General features: G+C 40.3%; 1 protein-coding gene across 7 annotated transcripts in view; it reads left to right on the top strand.

The window, feature by feature from the left end:
- Positions 1-24,032, top strand: part of LOC117385326 (receptor-type tyrosine-protein phosphatase S-like) — a 71,001-nt gene that overhangs the window by 7,003 nt on the left and 39,966 nt on the right. For 4 of the 7 annotated variants that reach the window (XM_055228751.1, XM_033982624.2, XM_033982623.2 and 1 more), the window contains exons 2-4: positions 10,565-10,769; positions 14,419-14,564; positions 17,254-17,395. In XM_055228751.1, coding sequence (XP_055084726.1) covers positions 10,634-10,769; positions 14,419-14,564; positions 17,254-17,395 — 424 coding nt within the window. In that variant the 5' untranslated portion in view covers positions 10,565-10,633. Of the gene's footprint in view, positions 1-10,564; positions 10,770-14,418; positions 14,568-17,253; positions 17,396-24,032 lie in introns of all 7 variants that reach the window. The other 3 variants (XM_033982619.2, XM_033982622.2, XM_033982620.2) reach the window with 1 other exon arrangement.

Raw genomic sequence — 24,032 nt, 5'->3', positions numbered from 1 at the left:
GTCTTGTGATTTAAACTGGGCGCTAATATGTCAAATTAACTATTAGGCTTTACATGCAACTGAATAAGTATGAAGCTATCAGTATGTACATAGAGTCCTCCATGATCTCCCGCTAGGATAAGAGTCAACCGCGGGCCTCAGATATGCTAATAGGACAGTGAGTTGACAAGGACTCAGGAATCAGGCGAAGTAATGAGGCAGAGACACAAGGATGCGCTGCCTGTGAAGACGAGAGAACAGAGAGGCCATGTCGCAGGAGGGAATTAGCCAACGCCTGTAAGGTGTTTCCAAAAGATGTTTGTGTTGTTGTGGACAAGAAGAGCTCTTGTTTTCTCATGTTGCCTGGTGGGAAACTTCACCTGTGTGATCCAAACACACCCGTGCAGAGTGTGGTGATTGACTGATGGTGAAATCTGTTGCAGTACGACCTATCAAAAATATGTAATGTTATTTTTTAGCTTTAATGCAAACTGTACTATAATAACTGTAACCACCCCAAGCCTAGATATTTGGTTTAGTGGCAGAATAATGAGAACAAAATATAACGATGTCTAGATTTTCTCCGCAGAGACTACATTATTATTAATTTATTTATTTATTTGATTAGGAAAATGTATGCTAATGGACAGACATGATACAGCATGAATGTAAACAAACCAGATTATGAATGCATAGTGCTATTAAATCGGGCAATAACGGTTTGGATGAAAACATGACATAAATCTTATACTGACCCCTTTTAAGTCAATCTAGCTTTATAGTGGTGCTGCAAAATGAAGTGAAGCTATTACTAAAGCTTACAAACTCATCACTTCCGCAGATGTCCTTAACTTTAGCCTATAAACACTTTTCCACGCTGGTCTCCTCCCATCCTCTGATAATCTGCATCATATGTACTTTTAAGGCATCGCTAATGCATTTCCATCGCAGAGGCAGCTTGTCCATCTGTTGAGAATGCTGCAGCTTCAGTCAGCCTGACCTTGGAGATGTGTGGGTGGACGGGTTTTGTAGCATTGTTGCTCTGGTGGAGAAAAAAATAACAAAATGGAGGTCAAAAGTAGGAGGTTATTTCAGACTGAGTGGTTAACTTTTACGGTCAGTGGTGTTTTGGGGCTTATTCAGGTCAGATGTAAAAATAGAAAGTTAATTTAAAAGACCATTTACTGGACACCGTTAAACTGAACATCTCATATTGCTTTACTGTAGTTTACGGATGAAAAAATGATGGAAAGGTGTTACAATTGGGTATCAAAAATGACTCAAAAGCCAAGTATCAGGACTGAAAAGCTGAGCTGCTCTTTTCCAACTCATTAAAATGTGACCTTAAACAAAAGACCTTGTTCCAGAATAGAATAACTCCAGTAATAATGATTGTTCTCTATATCTATGAACTAAATATAAGTGTTTGACGTGAAATGATAAGGCTGACCTATTTGAACAGATATTTTTGATATATTTAGAGTCTGATAATGCAATGCAAAAGCCAATATTATTTTAAAATAAAAACATGTCTGCCATATCATGAGTGAAAAGTTGTGCTGCTTGCATGTAAGTGTAGAAAACACTTTGGCAAATCAAGTATTCTTTGTCAGTGTCAGACTTTCTTGATTTGCATAGTTTTTTAATAACTATCCTCCAGTAAGCCTATAAGGAACAATTGACTCTGCATACAATACTTAGATCAATACATATTATGTTTCCAGATTCTTGTCAATGCACAGCTCTCTCACTCACTGGGACTGACTAGGCACTTTTCTGTTTGAACCAGTACCAAGCCATGATAAGCTTATTTGATTGTAAAAGGTAAATCACAGTGTGGATCTTTACAAACATCTGAAGTGTCTTTGACTTACAGTGAAAAGCACTATATAAAATCAATGTATTCTTATTCTTATTATTACTATTATTAAACCTATTTAATGATAAAAAACATGTAATAGGTATAGGTAAAATGATGTGATGAAAGAGGGCTGTGGTGATATATAGTCAAAGGATAAACATGGAGGAGGACAATGTATCAACTGCAAACTGATATTGAATGCACCAGAGCAGAGTTTTGATGTAAGGCTAACAGCATCTAGCATGCTAATTCAGACAATAAAATGTTTTCTAATTAGATGCAGAGCTGCTCATACAATATATCTGTACTGGGGTAAAAATAATGTTGCTCAAATGCATGGTACAAAGCAAAATCACAGTTTAGCTCTCTACAAACATCTGAAGTGTCTTTGAGTTACAGTGAAAGGCACTATATATAAATACGTACATGTTCAAAAACGGTTAAGTATAGATTCTTGTATCAGTTCACATTTTCCCCCTAAATTCTACAGCCCTATTCGTTATCAAAAATAGTGAATTGGTTGGTGAGTTAATGTAACATGACATACAGTATTGTAGTACAATAATGATATTCATTGATAATGAACTCTTGCTATATTTACTCCTTGACAAATAATAGAGCTGGTTGACAGTTGAGGTGTGAGATTACCTCCCTGCTGTTTGCATGACTCATTTGGCTCCCAGCACCTTTTCAAACTTCGCTGCTATCTTTATCTCCGTCTCCGTATTCTCATGAGTAAAATAGTGCAGGAGTGTGGTCATGAATGTTGCTGTTGTCAGTGTTTCTCGCCCCTTTGCACTGTGGGGCATCTACACAGCCCTGACTCTGGCACCCTGCTTTAAAGCCAAGTCTTACACAAGAACCCAAGTCTCCCAGCTCATTGAAATTCAGGGCAAAGCATTGCCAAGATTTGAGTGACAGGTGTGTTTTCTTGTTAGGAGAAAAGCTACAGATTTTGATTTTGATTTGATTTCCACAGCTAAAAATGTATCCAGGGCGGCACGGCTCATGCCTGCAGTAAGCCGTGCTTCATCCTGTGCTTCTGATCCTGAATGTGCGTGTGTGTATGTGTGAGTGTGTCTGTGGGCTGTGTGTTGGGAAGGGAAGGGAAGCGAGGAAGTAAGTGCCAATCTCCCCCATGATGCTTTGCCATCTGCCATGTTTTTATGCGTTCTGTTCTTTTGGATGTGTGCGTAATGTTGCCCTGTGGGTGTACATTGTGTTTGTTAAGTGTCATTTGCCTACAGCGTTTGGGGTCATCGGAAACCGGAGCTGGCCCCTCCCGTGAGGTGACTAATGCCAGAGCAAACTTTCACCTACTGCAAACTGGCACCAAAAGTTGTCCAACTCAAAGCAGATTGTGGAAACTGTAGAGCTGAAATTGAAGACTTTCAGCACCATGGACAGCACCACTCCTTTTCCAAGCAAAAGGATGTGGTTTGGAACAAACACAATTATGACCATTATCTGCCCATGTCAGCACACGACAATACTCTTTTTAAACTATGTGATGTTCATCATTTATGTATTATTCTAGCCTTACATTTGGCATATTGATTTCATAATCCTTTCAGTTAGTTATTTATATTATTATAATTAGAATAATGCATTTGTTGCCTATTGATCCATTCGTTTTAGTACATAGTTGTATCAGTAGTTGCAGTATACAGCCTAGTTAAAAAGCATTCGAGGTAACAGTGGGTTTTATCAGTAACAGCTTTTTGTATTAGTGAGGCTGAATTGGCAGTAGCCGTCTGCACTTTCTTGTAAGATTGAAAATTGCTTTTGGATGGAAGTTGAAATGTCTTGATTTATCCAGATGTACCTTTGAAAGTGTTTCTATCCTAGACCACACCTGTATGAATAAGGGATTACATCGACTTATTGTGGCTGTGTTTACTTTTACTTATGCATGGCTGAGTACAAAGTAGTAGTTACCAGACTCACTCAAATGTAAAAATAAAGCTGGCCCAAAGAATTATGTAATGAACTGTAAGTCATTGTTACATTTTCACACTTTGCATTGCCCAAAAAAGTAGTGAATCTCCTAGTTGGCACATCCCAACAGGAAGCCTATTTTTCCAGTAGAGTCCTTATGTGGTTACCATGGAGTCGTGTGCCCGGCGAGACTTGCTCAGCCCACTGGTGGCCATAAAGCATCGCAGGTAACGAATGAGGGGTGGGTGGGTGTCTGCTGGGCGGGGACAAGGTGAGAAAAACAAAATATGTCACCCACAGCAGTCTTATTACATCAGCCTGATAGAGCACAATAACCACCTGAGCTGCTGCTGCCATTACCGTGCCCAGCCAATAAAGTGAGCTTGTAGGCCCATCAATCAGTGTGTCGGGATGACCATCTGTGCTGTTTCAGGGAACAGGTAATAAGAGACCCCCACTGTCTGCGGTGGGCTGCGCATCAGACCAGCAAGAACGATATGACTGGGTGATGTAGAGACTGTAGAAAAGGCAAGCTGATGTTGTGATGAAAGAGTGGTGTATGTATAATCAAAGGATAAGCATAGAGGAGGGCCATGTATCAACTGCAGCATAATACTGAATTTTCCAGAGCACAGTTTTGCCATAAAGCTAACAACAGCTTGCATGCTAATCTGCACTTCTTGACCATAAAATGCTTTGTAATTAGATTCAGACAGTACGGAGCTGACTTATTCTGACCTCAAGCAATATATCTGCTCATGCAATATATCTGTACTGGGACAACGTTCCTAAAATACATGTGGAAAATTGGTTACAGGGCCTTTAAGAATTTAAGAATGAGTTAAATAATAGAGGCTTGTGCATTTAAGGTGATATATTTAAAGCCCTTTCATTGTTGTTACCTAAACCTCATTTACAGGTGTTTTAGTACATGTCTGATTACACACATTCCTTTATGTCAATATTGCCCAAACATGTACATATATATATAAACCAGGAGTCTCAAACTCACAGCCTGGGGGCCAATTGCGGCCCGCGAGATGATATTTTGTGGCCCGCAGGACAATATGAATGTTTAATGTTAGTGTGGTGTTACCATGTTACCTGTAGCTTCCGCCAAATCTGTAAACCCCAAACACACATGTCACTCACGCTGTGGTCGGTTGTGTGTACTCCTGTCACAAAAGATTCAACAAATAACGATGTATATCCATAAAATCCACAAGAACTGGCATATTTCCTGTATGTATGTTGAAAACAGCGATGACGTTTGAGAAGATTTTAACACAGCTTTTTTCACCCAGACTCTGCCTCCTGCCACCCCCAGATAGTTTGAGTTTGAGACCCCTGATATAAACATTATATGGTCACCAGTCAAGACTTTGTTCCAATCCTTAGTCTGGAAAAACTGAGATAGTTGCACTAGTACAAATGACCAATGTAAAAGCCATATCAAATCAATAAGCAAAACACCGTACGATGAGAGGCAGACGAAAATAACAGGTTAAAAGATATAATTGTCAATCATTCCCCTTCCTTGGCTTCCTAATACAATGATACTTCAAGTTGCTGCCAGACATGGAGAGTAGCACAACTGATTAGTCATTGGCAGTTTGTGGTAACAACAATAGCAGAGAGAGCAGTGGTCATGACACTCACACTCAATATGCTAATACTGTAGTTATTATTCTATTACCAGTACTTAAGTAAGGCCATTTATACTTGAATAATGATGTAATGATGTTCAGTAAATATGTAAATTCAGATTGGCCATTAAAAAAAACAAAAACAAAACAAAAGATTCCCACAAAAAGGAACTGCTCATGTGCTCAATGTCCCTAACGAAACATATAAAAGTCCTATTTTACTTACTTAATTAGTGCTACCAAAAATAAGTGTGGCTCAATTCATTTGTAATTTGTATGCTGTTCTATATACCTTCCGTCAATATAGCTCTGTGATGCTCACTTCTAAACATACCCATCTTGCTACGTTTAAGCTGTAATTACTTCATTAAACCTCTGCGGTGCCGTTGCCAAGTCCACTATACGGAAGCCTGCCTCTCCTCACACAGGAAATGATGGCTTTCACTGGAGTTAACTGTGATTAGCTATGCATGCTCGGACTCGCCTTGGTGCACCGCTGCGTCGTCCGCGTATCTGTTTTGGCTCACTCCCTCGAAACTCACAGCTGTAGGATGCTCTAAGCCCTTTTGTTTGAACTGTGTCAATGGACCAACAACAGCTGTAGCAGCCGGTGGCGGGCAGCTGGGGAGAGGAAGAGGATTTGGAACTACAAGCAGGGGTTAGAGTGTGCCGAAAAGACAAGAAGATGAATGATAGGGCGCCACGGAGGAAGTAGTGCTGAGGGAGGGGAGGTTAATACGGGGAGGAGATGAGGGAGGGAGCGGCGAGTGAATATGGACATCCAAGTAGAGAGGAGAGGGAGGGTACGAATCAGGAACGGAAATCAAATTTAGATGAAAAAACTGAATTAATATGGATGGAATATTTTTTACAGTTTATGGCTGTTTTTTGTTGTACCATTTGTTAAAAAATAATGAAACAATCCTCCAAATGAATGACTTTAAAGTGCAAAATGGGGATAGAAGCAATTAACTCTTCCTTTTTGAGTATTATTTTTGCCCATGTAACTGTACTTTATATTTTCTCTCCGCTTAAAGATCAGGTGGCAGACGAGACACGGCTTTGTCAGCAAGTGAAAGACAAGAGGGAGGGCCGAGAATGATAGATAGGGTTAGACTGAGGTCACTGAGATATAAAATTGCCCCGGCAAATCCACACACTACAAGAGGAGACAGACAGCGCAGTGTACCTCGAACATTTTAGTGGCAATGTGGCTCCACGCGTAGCAGCGGCCATAGTTAGATTAGCACGGGCAAATTGAGTTTCCATAAGAGGAGAATTTACTTAACATGCTGCCAATGGTGCTTGAATGAACCCTGATCTGATTTGCCTTATCACGTTGTTCAATTGAAAAGGGGAATGCTGAAAGCTTTTCTCTCCGACGTCTATTACACTAGATAAGACGAGAAAAAGGCCCAGGATCAGATAGACATGACTTTTTTTTACATGGGCTATTTTTAGAGAAGGCGGTGGCAGACGGTAATGTGTTTGAGCAGGTCATTAGCTCAATAAGTGGTTGCGGGACTCGTTGAATATGTAAGTCACCAGAAATGCCTCTTTCATTGACTAACCTCTAATAAGGGCTACACAAGTAATCAGTCCTGCTTTGACACCGTATCTGTGTGGCTCTCCGTATCCATGTCCTCATTTCATTGTGCTCTGTCACCTGTGAAAGCATATTATACTGGTCCAAGGTACAGCTCGCATTTTTTCCTCAGTGTTTTTTTTATCTGCTTTTTAATAATGGTACCCGAATACCTCATTACCGTATGTTTGACACGGGTATTATTATGTTTATCAGATACCTTAAAAAGCCTTGTATGCTTCATAAATCAAATGCATCTTTCCTCTGCTGATTTGTGGACAGCAAAGACACATGTGCACAGGAACACACACCTATCTAAAAATAGGTTCAAAGACATCTATGTATTTTGACTAGTGCATGCATGTATTTACCAAATGAATTACCAATTAAAAGAGGTGACATGCATTATGTCACTGGTTTCTTACGTTCATTCTTCATGCAGCTTGATATAAATGCATTTTTATGTATAGTTACAACTTATCCTAGTTGAGAAAAGGATATTTACAGGCCTCATTTATCAGTGTTGTCAGAATTCTGCAATATGTGAAAATTGTATTGCATTTTCATGTCACCATTTCCTTGTGCCCTGTCACCTTTGAATACATGTATCTTTCACTGCCAGACGCTGCTGTAATTTGTAAGGATAATGCTAGTGTATGTGATGTATGACAGGCTAACAAAGGCTACTTTCTCATTTGGCCTCTTCACCTGCGTTCTGACACACTACATGGAGGAGGGCTCAGGGGGTGCAGCACTGTGGAGTTATTGACGAGCAGACAGGGGGCGCCGCTACAATGGCCGTTCAAATCCCTGTAAATCAGACACAACTGTGAATAATAAAGCCGTTTGTTGTAAATCAGCTTTTATTGAATTTGAGTTTAACTCTTCAAGACCTAATGGCAATTTCAATACATTTTACTTCTCTGGATTTTTTCTTAACTCTGCTTTTAAAACACCCCCTTTCACCCCACAATGAGATGTTATGCATCTTATTTTCAGTACAACCTGGTATTTCAGTGTGCATGTTGTAGTTGTGTCAGATGGTTGTAATAAAAGCTATAGAACCAGAAATAAAAACAAACAAACAAACAAACAAAAAAAAAAGAAAATAAAATTCACACTTCTTTTATTCAAAACACACAGAAAACATGAAGAAACAACTTTTTAGACATAAAAAAAATGCTTGATTTAGGACTTTATATCCTTATAGCACAAAATATCAATCTGTAAGTACAGTAAAATGTCCTCTTTGCCCTCAAAACAAAAAAGTGCAATTGCCTCACTAGTTTACTGATGCCAGTCATGGAAACAATTCCTATAAAATACAAAGCACAGAGCTAAATCACAAACCTTGCATTTCCATGGTGTACATTGCTTCTTCCCCCATTTTTCTCGACACTACACACATGTCAGACTTCTATATGACCCTTGCTTGTTGGTCTTTCTGCACAGAGGTAAGTCCTCCATCCCTGCACTGTACCCTATTACAACAAGTCTAAGTGCAGCAGGGATAAATGCAGTTGCTTGTAAGTGCAAAACCCCATCCTCCCCATTTGTGGCTGTCTTCACACCATTCGGGTGTGAAGACAGCCACAGATACCAAAGATACGTAATCCAAACATGCATAAATATGCATTGCACATGCAACTGTTGTCTATGTTTTCTCTAAATAGTTGTGAACTATTGTTTCTTCATTTTATAGTATTGTATTTGCTACTTACTCTTCAGAGGGATCAAGACCCTCCAGGCAATCCAGCTCGTAATCGGTTACCACTGTCTTTCTTCTTTTTTAATTCTCGGAGCTCCATATCCTCTGTGCGTAAAACACCAAATGCCTTGGTACACGGGAGCGAGCAGGTGTTCCCTCGGCACACACCCAGCACACGCCCTCTTCAATGCTCGACGCCATTGGCGTCATTTCCTGTTCAGCGATGAATTATTTAATAATAATGCCTTACACTTGTAATGCACTTTACAGGCTTGTCAAAGCCTCTCAAAGTGCTACACTATAGTCATTATTCATTCATTTCCACACTTGGTGATGGTAAGCTACTATTGTAGCCACAGCTGCCCTGGGGCAGACTGATGGAAGCAAGGCTGCCAAACTGCACCATTGGCCCCCTCCGACCACCACCTATCATTCACACACACACACTACTTTCATACTAGGCTAACCACTGTTGCCCCTATTTGCGGAGTAAAATAAACTTTTCAAAAAAAATAGCAAGGGGTGCGCAATTACGCAGACCAAGATGCGTAATTTGTCATTTATTGGAGAAATAACTGCACTTAGACCTGCTTTTTCAATTGTTATGAACATGGACATGCAAAGCAAGCAACCATTTTGACTCATGACACTCTTTGACAAAGTTTGAGCCAATGAAAATGGATCATGAGGTGGAGAACACAGATGTGATACTAGTTTTCGTTACGTCATCACGACAAAAATATGCTCAGAATCCCCAACTCTCCATTTTACGGGGAAGTACGAAGTTCTAAGTTATAAGTTTCTATCTGTTATGATTATAAAATTGCACAAAATGGACTGAAGGGTCAATTTAAAACCTGTACAAGTGTTTTCAATTACTCCAAGGTGAGCTGCTTTTCTGCATTAACACTTTTATGTGCCACCAGAACACTAAAGCGCTCATTGCTAAAGAGGAATTAGGCCAGAGTGAAATTAAATTATTATTAGGACCTCTTGTGGGATGAAAAAAAAAAAAACACTCTTTAAAATGTATTATTGCGTCTTATTTCACGGCTTAGTGGCAGCGCAACCCAGTTACTGCAGAGGAAGTACATGCAAATGATTCCTGTCATTTCCACGTCTTGGTTTGGAGGCAGCAGCTCTATTGTTCTTGCATTAGTTCATTTGGAGCTGCGCCGCTGAGCTGTTAATCCCAAATCACAAATGCTCTGAAAAAATAATCCTGCATTAACATAAATTTGTCATAAAATTTCATCATAGTTTGTTTGGAACAATATGTAAATGAAGGGTGGTTGTGGGTTAGATGCCTGAGCAATGCAAAAGCCCCTTGGGTGTAGTCTACATGGTCTGAGTTGCTGTGAGCTTCATCCTATAGTACAAAAGCATTTCTTGTTTTAGGTGATAATTTTTTCTCAGTCAATATTAAAATGTCAAGCTTCAATTTTGACACAAATAAATACTGGATATCAACATCAGTACCATTTTATGCCTATATATGATGCAACACAATAGTAGGTCTTCCATATTATTCTAGCTCTGATGTAGATAATTCAAGATCATTCTAAATCTATTACATTTTGCTCTCTTTATATGATTTTTATTCAACATGGCAACATTGTTTAGAAGAGTATTAGTTTGGATACCAGAATGAATTATGTGATAAGGAAAGGTTGTTTAGCTGTAACCGTCTGTCAGCCCTGCTAGTTAATGTTCGTCCCACAGATGCTACCAGTCAGTCACATGCATACAATAATATAACAAATGTTCATGTGTATCCCTTTTGGCACACTGTCTGTTGACATTTGGTTATACCTTGTTTTTTCTTTTCTCTCCCTGTGTGTCCGCAGAGTGCCTACCTCCACTGACTGAAGCCCTTCCCGAATCTCCACAGTCGGCATCCTTCCCTTTGTGGAACCATGCGCCTGACCAGGACTGGCAGTGCTCTGGTCCAATTCCGGAGCGCTGTTTGCCTTAGCCCCGCCTCCCTGAATCTGCTACTGCCTTTGATGGTCCTGCTAACATATCCACTGTGCACTGAGTCGGCAGCACTAGGTACAGCAGCTTCTTCTGTCCATACATTGATTCTATTGGCTTTAAATACAATTCCTGCCTGCAGCTATGGCCTCATTGTTAATGTGTGTCTGGGAGGTCCCATCAGCATGCTCCTCATCATCTTCTTGATTACAACATTTCCGCACATTTACTGCCTCACTGCTTCACCATATTTTTATTTGCTCAAACAGACAGAGGATGAAGACGCAACAGCACTACCCTGAACAGAGGCGGCAGTGCATGTGTACTGTCAGTGTGCACAAAGCACAGTGATATTTGACAGATGAGTTTATGCAGTACACGGACATGATGGGTTTATTTGTGAATATGTCTTTATAAATATAACCCTTAATCACCCTATAGGTCCATTATAAAACATACAGTTTAGTGGACTCCACTTATTCCAGCCCAAATTGAAACACTTATGCTTATCTCATCTAAGAATCCTCATTATTTTCTTGTATGTTGGAGTAATTTGCATGCTCAATTGGGATAACAGGCTCGGAACTGACACAACATGGCAGGAAAATATAAACAGAAACTGGACATAATAGTATTCATAATAATGATTAAATATTATACATATTTTATTGTTACATATTACTTATTATAAAATATAAATTAATGGCCTAGCCTAGCTCATTAATTTCTAATTGACAGAACTTGTGTATCACATGTTCTTGGACAGAGAACAGAAGCAAAATTGACAGCCAAGACAAACTGGGAGAGATGCATTATTAAGGTGCCCTTTAGGCCTGTCACAGTCTAATACCATATCATACCATACTGCAGAGGATCTTCATGCCAAATGTTACTAACATTGTCACTAGGATGGGCACAAAGACAGTCTTTGCATTAAAATATACTGCAAACGTTGGTTGCAAGTCTTGCGCATACTGAATACAACCATACAAAATCCTTATATAAAATTGAAAGTATGTGGGGAATTCATTCACCTCTGACAAAGTGGCAGAAGACACAGTGTTCTCCCTGAACCGTTACGCTGTATTCGCCGCTGGCTCTGGTTCTATTTGAGCGCAGCAGGAGTCACTAAGTCACTGGGATGATTACAGCGTACTAAGGTGTTTAATTAAAAAGAACCTCGCAGTACATCAGTGCTAGACCTGCCTGCTCTGCTCAGACAACCCGGGTTTTAAACGCACACAGATCCTCATTACTCCTTTTATTTCTATTTTAGTGTTTCTGTAGCCTTCAGATCATAACAAGTCATCGCTGAGTGCAAATCCATCCGAGCCGCTGTCTTATGGGGGCTTTTCCTTGGCTCTCTTGAAGAGGCTTAAGTGGTAACACCGCCAGTGGGGCTTGGTTCTGTGCATGGATTGGTGTTGGAGGGTATTTAAGAGAACGCAGACAACATTTTGGACCCCGACTGAAGCCAGCGAAAGCCATATAAAAGTCCCAAGTAACAACGTGAAATTTGTTTTTAATCCCATCGCCAGAAGTAGTAGACACTTCCTCTTTCGCTGCCATGTCTTCTTTTCATTCACATTTTCATATTGTTGGCAGGGATAGAGGAGCAATTTGTTCAATGCTCTTTCTGGCTTTCTGTGTGCTTAATAGGCAGGAAATATCCTTCTCTGCACGCTAAAATGGTGGGCATAAAATTGCTCCAAGTGAATACTATACTGTAGAAACTGCGGCTGGTCGCTCTTTGCTATTGAGGATCATAGCAAAAGGAAACCACTTTAGGGCAATATACACCCGCTGCAATTTTGAGCTGGTGTTGCTCTATTTGCTCTCAAGACAGTGTGGTAAAAGTGCAAAAGGGAGTGTGGGGCAAGAGAGACATGATGGAAAGAAACTATTGCTTAGATTTGATGCACGGGTTTTCAAACTGCGATGTGTGAACTCAAGCTATGTGTTGGTTAATGTTATAATTTAATTTACTACACTGTATCTGGGGTGTATAGGTTGACTCTGTCCCAAATTACTAGTTTTATTTTGGAATATTCTTTACATATTAATTTCTGTTTTATTCTTAGATAAGATAAACTGGGACAAGAATTTAGCTATAACGTATTTGAAATGTCGAATAATGAATTTGAGGTGAGGTGAATTTTCCTGTTAGAGTGTCCGGACTCTAGTTACCACCAAATACAAAACAAATATTTCTAAATGTGCATATTATTAATGGTAGTGCAGTCCTTTTTGTTGTTAAATTGGAATAATGAGACACCTTAACATTTTTAAAGGTGCACTAACTTTTTTGTTGGAGGGTTCACCACATGCTTCAGATCAGAGTAAGTTTTATTGTCATTGCCACTGAACAAATTTCACAAACTAGGAATGTGCTTCGGAGGTATGGTACAACATAAATCAAAGAATAATAAATGAATAGTTAATATAAACTATTTCTATCTCGTTTGGACGGATTTATGCACCAGCACATTTTTTTCAATTATGATATACTGTCAATGCATTAAGATAGAACTGCAAATGGTTTATGTTGCCAGTATCAAGAGATGGAAGGACAGATGCCTCAGGATGTGCTTGTTAGGACTTGATAGGTAGCTGGTATTCTCCAGTTTCCTGAGTGAATCGACACAGTGGGACCTCACCCACCCAGACGCTGCAGGAGTGGGAGGAGGGATGCAGGTTGCCATGGTAAGGGTCATCCTGACTTCACCCTGATGGATTCTGCAGTTAAGCCCAGCACCATGGCAACAGGACACAGACACGTAGCAAAGGGGTGGGTGCTTTAAGTTGTTGACTGATCTGACTCAGTCGCTGTGAAAAATATAGCTTTGGCACTGCGAGGAAAATTATTGTTTTGGCTTGGGTTCTGAAGGCCACCTCAAACATGACATTAGGGAGAGGTAGATTACTGTAGGTTCTTGGAGACTATATGTGTGTAGTTAGAGGGGGGATTCAAGTATTCAGGTAAAAGGAGTAGTTTTATAAATGTTTACTACTGTAGGTTTTAAAATATGTATGCATAAACTCAAAATTTTGACATTTGATTGAAACTTATAGATAAAAAGTGTAAAATAAAAAGTATATATATAAATTTCTGTTCTAAAATGTACTTGATAAATGTAATGCAAAGTAATATGAAATATAAAAGCATTCCCATTGCAGTGGAATAAAAACTACAGATTGACCTAAATTAACATATATTATGCTCTAGAAGTTTCCACTATACCTAAATATCTGAGTACTGTTACTTTCAACCCATCATTGCTAAGTGCAAAAAACCTCTTTTAGGTGTAATACCGCAGGCTGAAAATGACACTTTCCGATAAGAATACATTTAAACCAATTATGTGCTGTGAATGAGCAGCCAACACTTTCCCCACCTGTGAAACACTCATATGCTGTGACAGGCCTATAGCGGCATGTGCTCACAAGTCACTAGGCTGCCCAAGAGGTTATCACAGCGTACACACAGACATGGAGAGAGAGGGGAGGAGATGTTCTTCAGGAGCACAAGCCCATCTTTTATTTATGACCACAGGAAGTCCTTCACCATGTCCTCTAGATGATACCCAGGAAGCAAGCGCAACACACAGTCATCAGATCACAAGTCATTCGGACTGGGCCAGGGACACGGGCGTGGTCCCTCCGTGCCATAAAAAAAAAGAACTGTCATGTCACTGTATAGTTTGATTTTGCGCTTTTGTTGTTGCAGCTCCTCCAAGGTTCACCAAGATTCCCACGGATCAGATCGGAGTGTCAGGAGGGGTGGCATCGTTCGTGTGCCAGGCCAACGGGAATCCCAAACCGGTCGTCTACTGGAACAAAAAGGGCAAGAAGGTCAACTCCCAGCGTATCGAGGTGGTTGTCACAGTGCACGGTTCAATGGTCGGACAAAACAACACAGTATAATCTATAAATGTTATTCTATTGTGTCGCTGAGAGAGTTTGGGGCATTGTTCAGGATAGCAGTAGGAACGGGATAATTAGCTTGATTATTATAATGCCAAATATATACAATACTTCACAATTACGTTGAAAAGGATGAGAAGTACAATAGAAATTTCAAAAACAGTGTTGTCATACACGTTAGCAACAACACTTTATCCATTTATTGTTGCCAGAAAACAAAAACATACATACTTTAAAACTGTATAGATAAAAAGATCCATATTATTATTGTCTGATCTATGTTTTAATGTTGTTTCCTCGTCACAAACATATCTGGAGTTTTGTTTTGTTTCATTCACAAATGTTTAACACACAAACTCTGCATATTTAGGCTGAGTTCTTCTCTCAAATGGAAAACACCCTGTTCCACCTTGTGAAGTGAAAATACAGGATGCTCCACTGTATTTTTAAATTCAGTACACTTTCATTAGAATCATTTGGATGATTTCAGCCCTGGAACTGCCAATCTCTGCTAAATAAAAGGTAAAAGGTAAGCAGTTAAAGTTGAAAACTACCACTTCATGACATCACAAGGTGCAACAGACCATTTGAGCTTTGGAGATATAGACAGACTAATAATGCAGGATGTGTGAATGAAACAAAACACAACTCCAGGTCTGTTTTTGATGAGGTAATGACATTATAACATGGCTTTAAGCTCACAAGAGTCAATTTTGTGTAATATAGGACTTTTAATAAACCTTTATTCATCATGAAATTAGATCTTTGTTCACGCTTTATTAAAAAGGCAGTTAATATAAAGAGTTAAATGTTATTATTAATTATGCACATACTAAGACATACCTTACTAAACCATTGTGGACTACCTCTTCATTCATATCTTTTAGTCTTAATGCCAGTATAAGCCACATTTACACACTCTGCCATGACACACTTCAGCTGCCAATTCCATCTACATAATTCACAATATTTGGTGTCTATTACTAATGCTGTTGTTAAAATGCATTGTGGCTTGCTTAGCTTAGCTTAGCTGCAATAGTGTTTACAAACAGTTGAGTCTATATCCCACACAGCTCTAGCTCATCAATGGTTTTAACTAATAGACTGATCAATAAGACTTTATATAGGGATGCTATTTTGAGCGTGTGTTCCCTTCAGATCTCGTCTATCCTCACATATCATCACATATCACATCAGCGGCATGCCAGGGTATTAATGATTTTTATACAAGTGTAATTACCATATCTGAACGCTCGGTCTACCTTGAGCTGCAGTTTGAGATGACGAGTGTGCATGCGGGCTATATATGGACACTGTACTGTGCATTCCTACATTGTTGCTTACATTGGAGCACTTAATTACATTGTGATTTATTAGCACGAGTGTGTCGGTGATGATAATATCTCATCATCCAAGAAGCATCTAACGGAAATGAGATCCAATCGTGCAGCTACAGGGGTGTGCTTCTCAGCGTTTGTGAACTGAAGATGGCCTTTTAAGATTATGAGCAATCAGATATCAATGCCTGAGCTGCTACTTGCACTGGTGTATTCTGACTCACACACTTGAAAGACTACACGCTAATAAAGCACGGAAATTTGGTTTAGAATAACACACACGCTGAATTTTATGTAGGTAATGTACAGGCCTGTCACGATAAGAAATGCTGAACTATTGCAATAAACGATAATATTGACACTATAATATTGGCACTTAGACAAAGCAGGATAATCACAGTAAACACATTTTTAAATATACAGTAGCATTAAAAGGCTGGAGGTCAGTATTTATTGTATGCATATTTTCTTTACTGGGATATTTTTGGGTAATTTTTTAGCAATATGATACGATTTGAGCAAACTAAGTACTAAAGAGCTTGATTCTGCTATGTATTTATTGCAGCTGATGATTTTTTTAACAGTATTGTATATTTAGAACAGTTTTTGGGACAATCCTGCTTTAGGGTTTTTGTGTCAGTAGCATAAATTAGTTTCAGTATTACGATTTAACAGCTATGTTATGTTTATCATGACCTATGAACTAATAATTAACAATAGAAGTTATTTATTCTACCCCCTACAGCTCAAATCTGACATTATTACATAAAAATAACAAAAAGCTCCTCATTATCTCAAAGAAAATGTACACAAGATAAATACTGAGCCACAAAATATATTGTTCCAGCTTTCATATATTGAACGATAAGCCGATATAGTAATTAACATGACAGGCCTATTAATATATGCTAAATGGGTAGGTATTATATTTTATGCTGTTTATGGCAGTGAGAATGTTAAGCATCAAAAACACTTTGAAGTACTTTTAATATTTGCTCAAGTTTGAACATTAACACTTCAAAGTAACAATTCTCAGATTATAGATAACTTGATTTCTTTAAACAGTATTTTTGTAGCTTATTTGTCTTCATGACCTTCATTTGCTGTAGGTTTATGAATTATTAAGTACAGATTAAATACCACATTAAATTAGATCATTCTTAATTGTAAAAGTAGACATTTTAATCATATTATTTCATATATTTACTTCTTTCCCACATTTGATCTCCTGTATAATTCCTGTTATTAATATGCTGTTAATAAGGCACTACTGATGCCTGCGTGTTCTTTTTCCTGCCCAGACCATAGAGTTTGACGAAGGTGCCGGTGCCGTGCTGAGAATCCAGCCACTGCGAGCCCCCAGAGACGAGAACATCTACGAATGTGTGGCACGCAACAACCAGGGAGAGGTGTCCGTCACCGCCAAGCTCGCCATTATCAGAGGTACACCTCTTTCTTATTCTTCCCCTGTGCTGTCGATCGCATGTGTGACAATGACTGGAGTCAGGCCACACCCAGCAGCATTCACAGCGGACTGCAGCGAAGCCTTTCTTTTTATAGTACCTTGGAGTGCAGCCGAGCGTGATCAAGCCACAAGAGCACTGCTTTAGCCCCCGCCCAGGTCAGCGTAACCATGGCGCCTCCTGGCCTGCATCGACGGTGTTAATCTAATGTATGCTATGTCCCTTCCTCAGTCAAACTCAGCTAATGCGGTCCAGTGGAAGTTTGTGGCACAGCAGGCTAAGCATAATACAAAGGATGATTTCTCCGGCTGTTGGAACATGGAGGAAAACCAGGGGATTAGGCTAGAGTTTGGTCAACAAGCCATTTCAGCTGAGGGGATATTTAACAGGGGGAGGGAGGGGTGTGGGAGGGCGGCCGAAGAGAGGTGAGGTAGTATGAACAGAAGATGGATGAGGAGTGTGGATTTGGCGAGCTGTAGTGAGCAGAAGGCAGGTCGCCCAGGGTATAGTGTCCTGCCAATCTGCACCCCCAGCCCTCACGCAGCCCCAGCCTCAGTTTAAAACACATGAGCTCAGAACGGCAGCCCTGCGGCTCCTTGTCTATGAGGAACTTCTGCCTGTGTAAAGCCTTTTCTCTTTGTGCTGGCCTTTTATTAAAACAAAATGAGCCAAATTAGTTTAGCCAGACTACCTACTATACTCAGAAACTTGTTTTTTACTGAATGCATAATTTTGATCTTATGACAATTCCACAAACGTACTCTGATCTTTCCCAAAAAAAAAAAAAAAAAATTCTTGTCCAATGAAAATGCTCTGGAAATGATTATTAGGTTAAAACAAGTTGTTCCTTACACAATACATTTTACAGTAACATTTAAAAGTCTTAGTGATCCCCTCAAAGCACTCCATTCAAGTGTCAGACCCTCATATGTTTCTATAGTGGTGGTTTGTGTAATGGTCGTACAGCACTAATAGCGGTGGTGTGTAGTGTGTGGTTACCCACAGGATATGGCTGTTCACTACAGTGCAGCTAATGGATGGAGAGCCTGGTTAGTTGTGGAGCAAGCTCTGTTGTTATTTAATACATTCACGGTTTGTCACGGCTAGTAGTGTTTTGTGATTTCTCCTCTCCGATTTATAATGTATTACATGCTAATCTTTTGTCTTAAACCAGTATTTGCCTTCTGTAAGCCTTAAGCATGTAAAACACCACACACAGTCTCAGTCCCAGTTTTTCCGACTCCTCTCCTCACTTTATCACTTGTCTGGCTTCATTTTGTCCCACGGCAAAGTCCATTTCTAATTTCTTCCCTCTTGTTTTATTCATTCTTTCATTTTCCAGACATCTATTTTGTGTGACCCCCCGTCTGTCTGGACTCCCTTTCTTCTGTCTTTTAGCCAGCCCTCTGCTATGCTCTTTCTCCTTTTGCGTCTCAAGCCAAAGCGTTCCGAGCACTGCAGCACCGCTCCTCCACCTTGAGGAGCCGTGAATATTCCGCAGCTCTGCATGTTTAAACCTCTGGTGGGCGAGAGATTCTCATCGCCACAGTGCTGTGTCTATGTACATGCATCATTTCATATTTGAGCTGTGTGCCTCATTTGTGCAGTGTAATCCTGATTATACTCGCCTCCCAGTGTCCCATTTTAGGAGAAAGGATGGCAGAAAGAGGGGAGGCGGGTGAGGCAGGAGGGAGAGATGTGTTGCCATGACGGTGAACAGCCTTCATAAGAACACAGCTGAGATTCCCCCGAGGCGCCGGCTGCACTGGCAGACCATTGGCTCAGGCTGTGTTTTGGTGGAGAAACAACTGCGAGTATCAACTGAGCGGATTACACTTCCACAGCAGCTAGCCGGCTCTTTCATCACACACACCTCATCTCCTGTGCCTTATTGCCACTGGGCTTTTATTCTCTTCCTTGGAGTCTATTTCCTCTGTTATTTATATGAGGAAAGTGGCCTCACATCATGTGGACATGAGGGGCTCTCTTACAGGGCCATTATTGCGGCCCACAGCTTGTGTATATGGCTGGTTTTAGGAGGCACCGCTGTACACTGCTTTGTCTCATTGTGTACGGTGTTGTGATCAATTATCATAAAGAGCCATTAGCATTTAAAGTGCTCCCCCTCACCCCTCCTGTAGTCTGTAGACTCTCTAGAGTGCTGAGCGGGCCAGATTAGCCCTGAATCAGGCTCGTCTTTTTAAGCTGCTTTCTGAAACCCACCTGGAAGATGACTTGGCAACCTGTTTCTAAATGGGTAATAGTGAGAGAGGGGTGCCCGGGTGTGTGTTTTATCAATGTTTAGCCGCTGCGTGTCTGTGAGTGGGTGATAGAGGGAGAGGAAATCTGGACTCTGGTTTGTTTGTTTGCATGCTCTGTGCTATGTGTCTGACAGTGTTGGTGTGTCCATTGTACTGTTGTATCTGTCCATGCACGCTCATGCACAAATTGCATATTTGCCCAGATCTGGTTGGCTCTGTTGCCTGGTTTTGGGCATCAGGCCTGATTGCCCTTCTGCAAACATAACCAGGCCAAAATGAATGCTCCCAACCTCTTGATACACACTAAACACACAAACACGGAGCTCTGGGGAACAATGCCTTTGCCCACTGCCAACTAATGCTGTTGACACACTCTGTGTTTATATGTACACACAGCACGTTTCTCCATAGCCTGTCTTATCAATTTAACCAGGAGATGGGAAATCAGCAGTGCTTTAGCACACTGTTTGTGTTTGATAAATGATTCATTTGCTGAAAAGTGTTATGGAGGCCATGCCTGCAGTCTCTATTTCAGGAAGCATCTGAGTCATCCAGGAGCATGTCTGTACCTATGGCGCTCCTTTGTCCATCTGAGTAAACTTTTGCATTTGTTATAAGCATTATCTCCATAGTAACATACATTTCCCATGTGGCTCATTATCTATTCAGTCGATGGGCAGTCACAAGCCATTTTTGCTATAGAATCATTTCATGTGACATTTTAAAAGGACTTCACTTGCTAAGCTCACAGTACTATACTATAATTATTAAAATGCATTTTAATGCATGCAATATGCAAATGCTACATTTAGAACTATTTATTGTTGTATTGTAATCGAAATCTGAGTGAAACCTTTGTTTCCTTTTTATTTTCAGCTTTTTCATTCTGTGTTTGATCTCCTGTTGTGCAGTGATTTGCACATTGATTTGAATTGGTAGTCTTTTATAATGCAATGTTTTCCACTCATTTATAAGACAAAAAGTCCACTATTGTTGCTATTATTATTTTATGGCTTTTTTGTATTTTATTAGAATAATTTCAGGCACTCTCTTACCCATTTTAAGCCATTTAAAAATCAATTTGTTCTAATATTGCTTTTCTACCACCGTTAAGACCACATATCCATCTCACCTGCAATATTTCATCCTCCCCATCCTGTCTCTGGTGATTTAGTCCAAGGTCCACCATCACATTACATTATTTTCTGCAATGTTAAAGACCTGGGATGCAATATACTACCACATACACACACCCAAAGAACACCCCTGAACTGCTGCAGTGCCGTGCTCTAATTAACAGCCAGGGAGTCCATGTAGTAGTAGCCGGCGGGTGATAAAAAGACCATCTGAACCCTCTCTGGAGATGGGGGGTGGTTGTAGGGGGGCAGGGACAGCGAGGAGCAGATGTAGGCCTTGCTTACTCTGCGCCTCAGGGGAGATCGCCTTCTGACCTGCCTTATCGATCTCGCCTGCGTCTTCTTTTCTCTTCCTCCATTTTTTGTCAATGGAAACAGCACTGGGCTCTATTGGAGTGGATCATTAGCATTGATTGGTTTGGGATTGTTGGTAGAAGGGCAGTTTTGTTTAGGGGGAAGAGGTTGGGTCAGGGTGATTCCCCTCACAGCGGATCTTCACTTGAAAAACTGTGGGAGTGAAATGTAAGTAAAACACAGTCCAGCAGTGGGTGGATTTAGTAGAAACATTTTGAACTAAATAAAACAAAAATATAACTTACCAAGTTTTTTACAAAGTTGGAAACCTGTACAAAAGGTCATTGGCAAATATGGTGTTGAATCTGGATGTATTAACAGCAGAAATAGGGAGGGCAATATTGGAATTCACTCTTCTGTTTCTCAAATCATTGCAATAACCAGTCCTATTTTTTATTTAACCAGAAAGTCCTTTTGAGATTCAGAATGTCTTACAGAAGAGACCTGGTTAAGGTAGCAGCCAACACAATCAACACAGTACAGAAAATCACAAACTATTATATTGTAAAAACAGTTGCAATTAAGATCCACAGTTATTTCAATTTTTACATTTTGTCTTTTCAACATTACATTTACACTTTGTCTCCAGCTTGTCAAAATGAATACTGTAATGAAACTCCCCTCATCAAACTTGGCTTTTCACACTTAACTCTGCTCATGGCATTTCCCCCACTCTTTCCTCCTCTTAGCGCCTGCATCAACAACCCTTGACATTCCTATTTGAAAGCTCTCTTAAAGCTGATGACTCTGGAAAGGCAAAAACGTGAGCCATAGATCCTATCTGGCTGACTCCCTATCACTGAGCGCGTGCGAGCAGATGGCACACGTCTGTCATGTGGTTAGGTAGCGGGGGGCCCGGAGGAGCGGAGGAACCCAGCAAAAACACACACAGTTGATTCGACTAATGTTGGACTAGTACAACGTAGATGCTTTGTCGCTTTGGTGATTATCTCTTGTAATGCACAACTCATGCTGGTTTTGTTTTATAACCCAATTCAAAATCTAAAACTGAACCTTTGACAACTTTTCCTGAAATGGTTAAAGGTACACAATGGAACACCGCGCGCTTGTTTCCATAGAGATACAATTGTGTTTGGATGCATTGTGTATTATAAGTGAAACTGTATTTGGATGTCTAATTTTTTTATACCCTCGACGTTCAAGACAAATATCTTCCCTTGGAGACGATGAAGGTTTATCTTAATTGCGTTGCCTGGAATGTTCCGCAGTATGACATTAAACATATCCATCCCTTTTGAGACGCCACCAGGTCAAGTTACAAGTCAGATCTGTGCAGAGACGACCCTACTTACAGTTAGAATGCATGATTTTAAAAGTATTTATCAACATTAAGTGAAATAAGGAAAAGGCAAGAATATTCCAAACAGAGCTGATGGCAGTTGTGAATTATTATTATATTTGGAGGTAAAATAGTAAACGGTACAAATCCATAGATGCTATAATAATTGTAGTCTAACAGTGTGGCTTTGGTTACAGCTGCCTCCAAACTTTTTGTTGTGTTGCCCCTGCCGACTTGATTTATTATCCAGACAAATTGCCGCGTTGCTAATGACTTCATCGCTTTCGGAAAAGTGTGATATGTAATTATGTTGGAAGGTATGGGGGAGGTGTTTATCCATGCTTGTGTGTGACAGATCGAGTGGGCAAAAGGCTAAGGAGAGGTAGGAAGCAGGAGGGCTCCGTGGATGCTTGATTACGTGTCTGGCCATCTGGACTGCTGTCACCGAGACGCCTAATCCCATTCACTTTCTATGCCTGTGTGGAGAGCGCTCACCTTTCTCAGTATGCAAAAATATGTACACACACACCAAAACTCATAATATTCTCCCTTCAAAGTAATCATGAGACATAGCCAAACGCTTGCAGACACGTCCCTGAACGGTCTCTCTAATCTGTGGGACATTTAAACAATTACTGCTAACAAGTCCCTATTAGCCTCAATGCCCTGCCCCTCCTCTTGATCCCAGCTTCTAATTGTCACTGCTGTCTGTACATAGTTATTAGGCCAGAAATCTCTGCATCAGTCACTCCACCACTAAACACCTGTATTTGTAGAGTAGAAATGTGCGCCTATATGACTGTGCGTGTAAATACCTGTTTAAGTAACTCCTGCTGACTGGGCGGTCTGTTTGCGCTGCCTGTCAGACGTTGGCTAAAAACCTGTCGACTGAATCACCTAATGACTAGCTGTAGGGAGCATTACACGCCTTTGATGAGGGAGAGCGTAGCACAGGAGCTGTCGCGGAAAGGATTTTTGTTTCCAGGATGAGGCAGATGGGGAAGGGGAAGAAGGGGTGACTTAGAGCGCTGCGTGTGTGCGGGCTCAGCTAAAAGCTTTTCTGTGGGAGAGAAGTTGTTTGACTTCACAGTAAATCCACTGTCTGTCTCTTCAATGATATGGATACACATTCTTTGCGCTTCCTATTTTCACTCAAAACCAAACCTATTCTTTTCTTTTGATTTTTTCCTTGTAGGGGAGCAAATCTATTAGTTCACATTTAGTAGTAAGGAGTTTTGATTCTGTGAAGGTTCCGCACTATCTCAGTTTATGCTATAAACTCACTGACTTTTGGGTGCTACAGCAAGAAAATGGTAGTTCAGTTAAGTTTAAAGGTAGAAGTTTGCATTTACATGGTGTCTTTCTGCCAGCAAAATCACTCACAAGGTTATGGCTGGCAGTAAGTGAACCATGGGCATGTATAAATCAATTTTGTCAGCAACTTCAAAATCTTACAAGTAGAGAGAGGTGTTTTCAAAGTGCTTATTGTGCTTTTTTTGTTTTATTCAGAGACAAATGTAATATTTTTGTCCTCCTGTGGGTTAATCACCTTTTAGAATGATCCTA

The sequence above is a fragment of the Periophthalmus magnuspinnatus genome, chromosome 17 (genome assembly GCF_009829125.3).
Source record: "Periophthalmus magnuspinnatus isolate fPerMag1 chromosome 17, fPerMag1.2.pri, whole genome shotgun sequence".
NCBI lineage: Eukaryota > Metazoa > Chordata > Actinopteri > Gobiiformes > Gobiidae > Periophthalmus > Periophthalmus magnuspinnatus.
The sequence above is the reverse complement of the archived record's forward strand: the minus strand, read 5'-3'. Positions and strand labels throughout refer to the sequence as shown.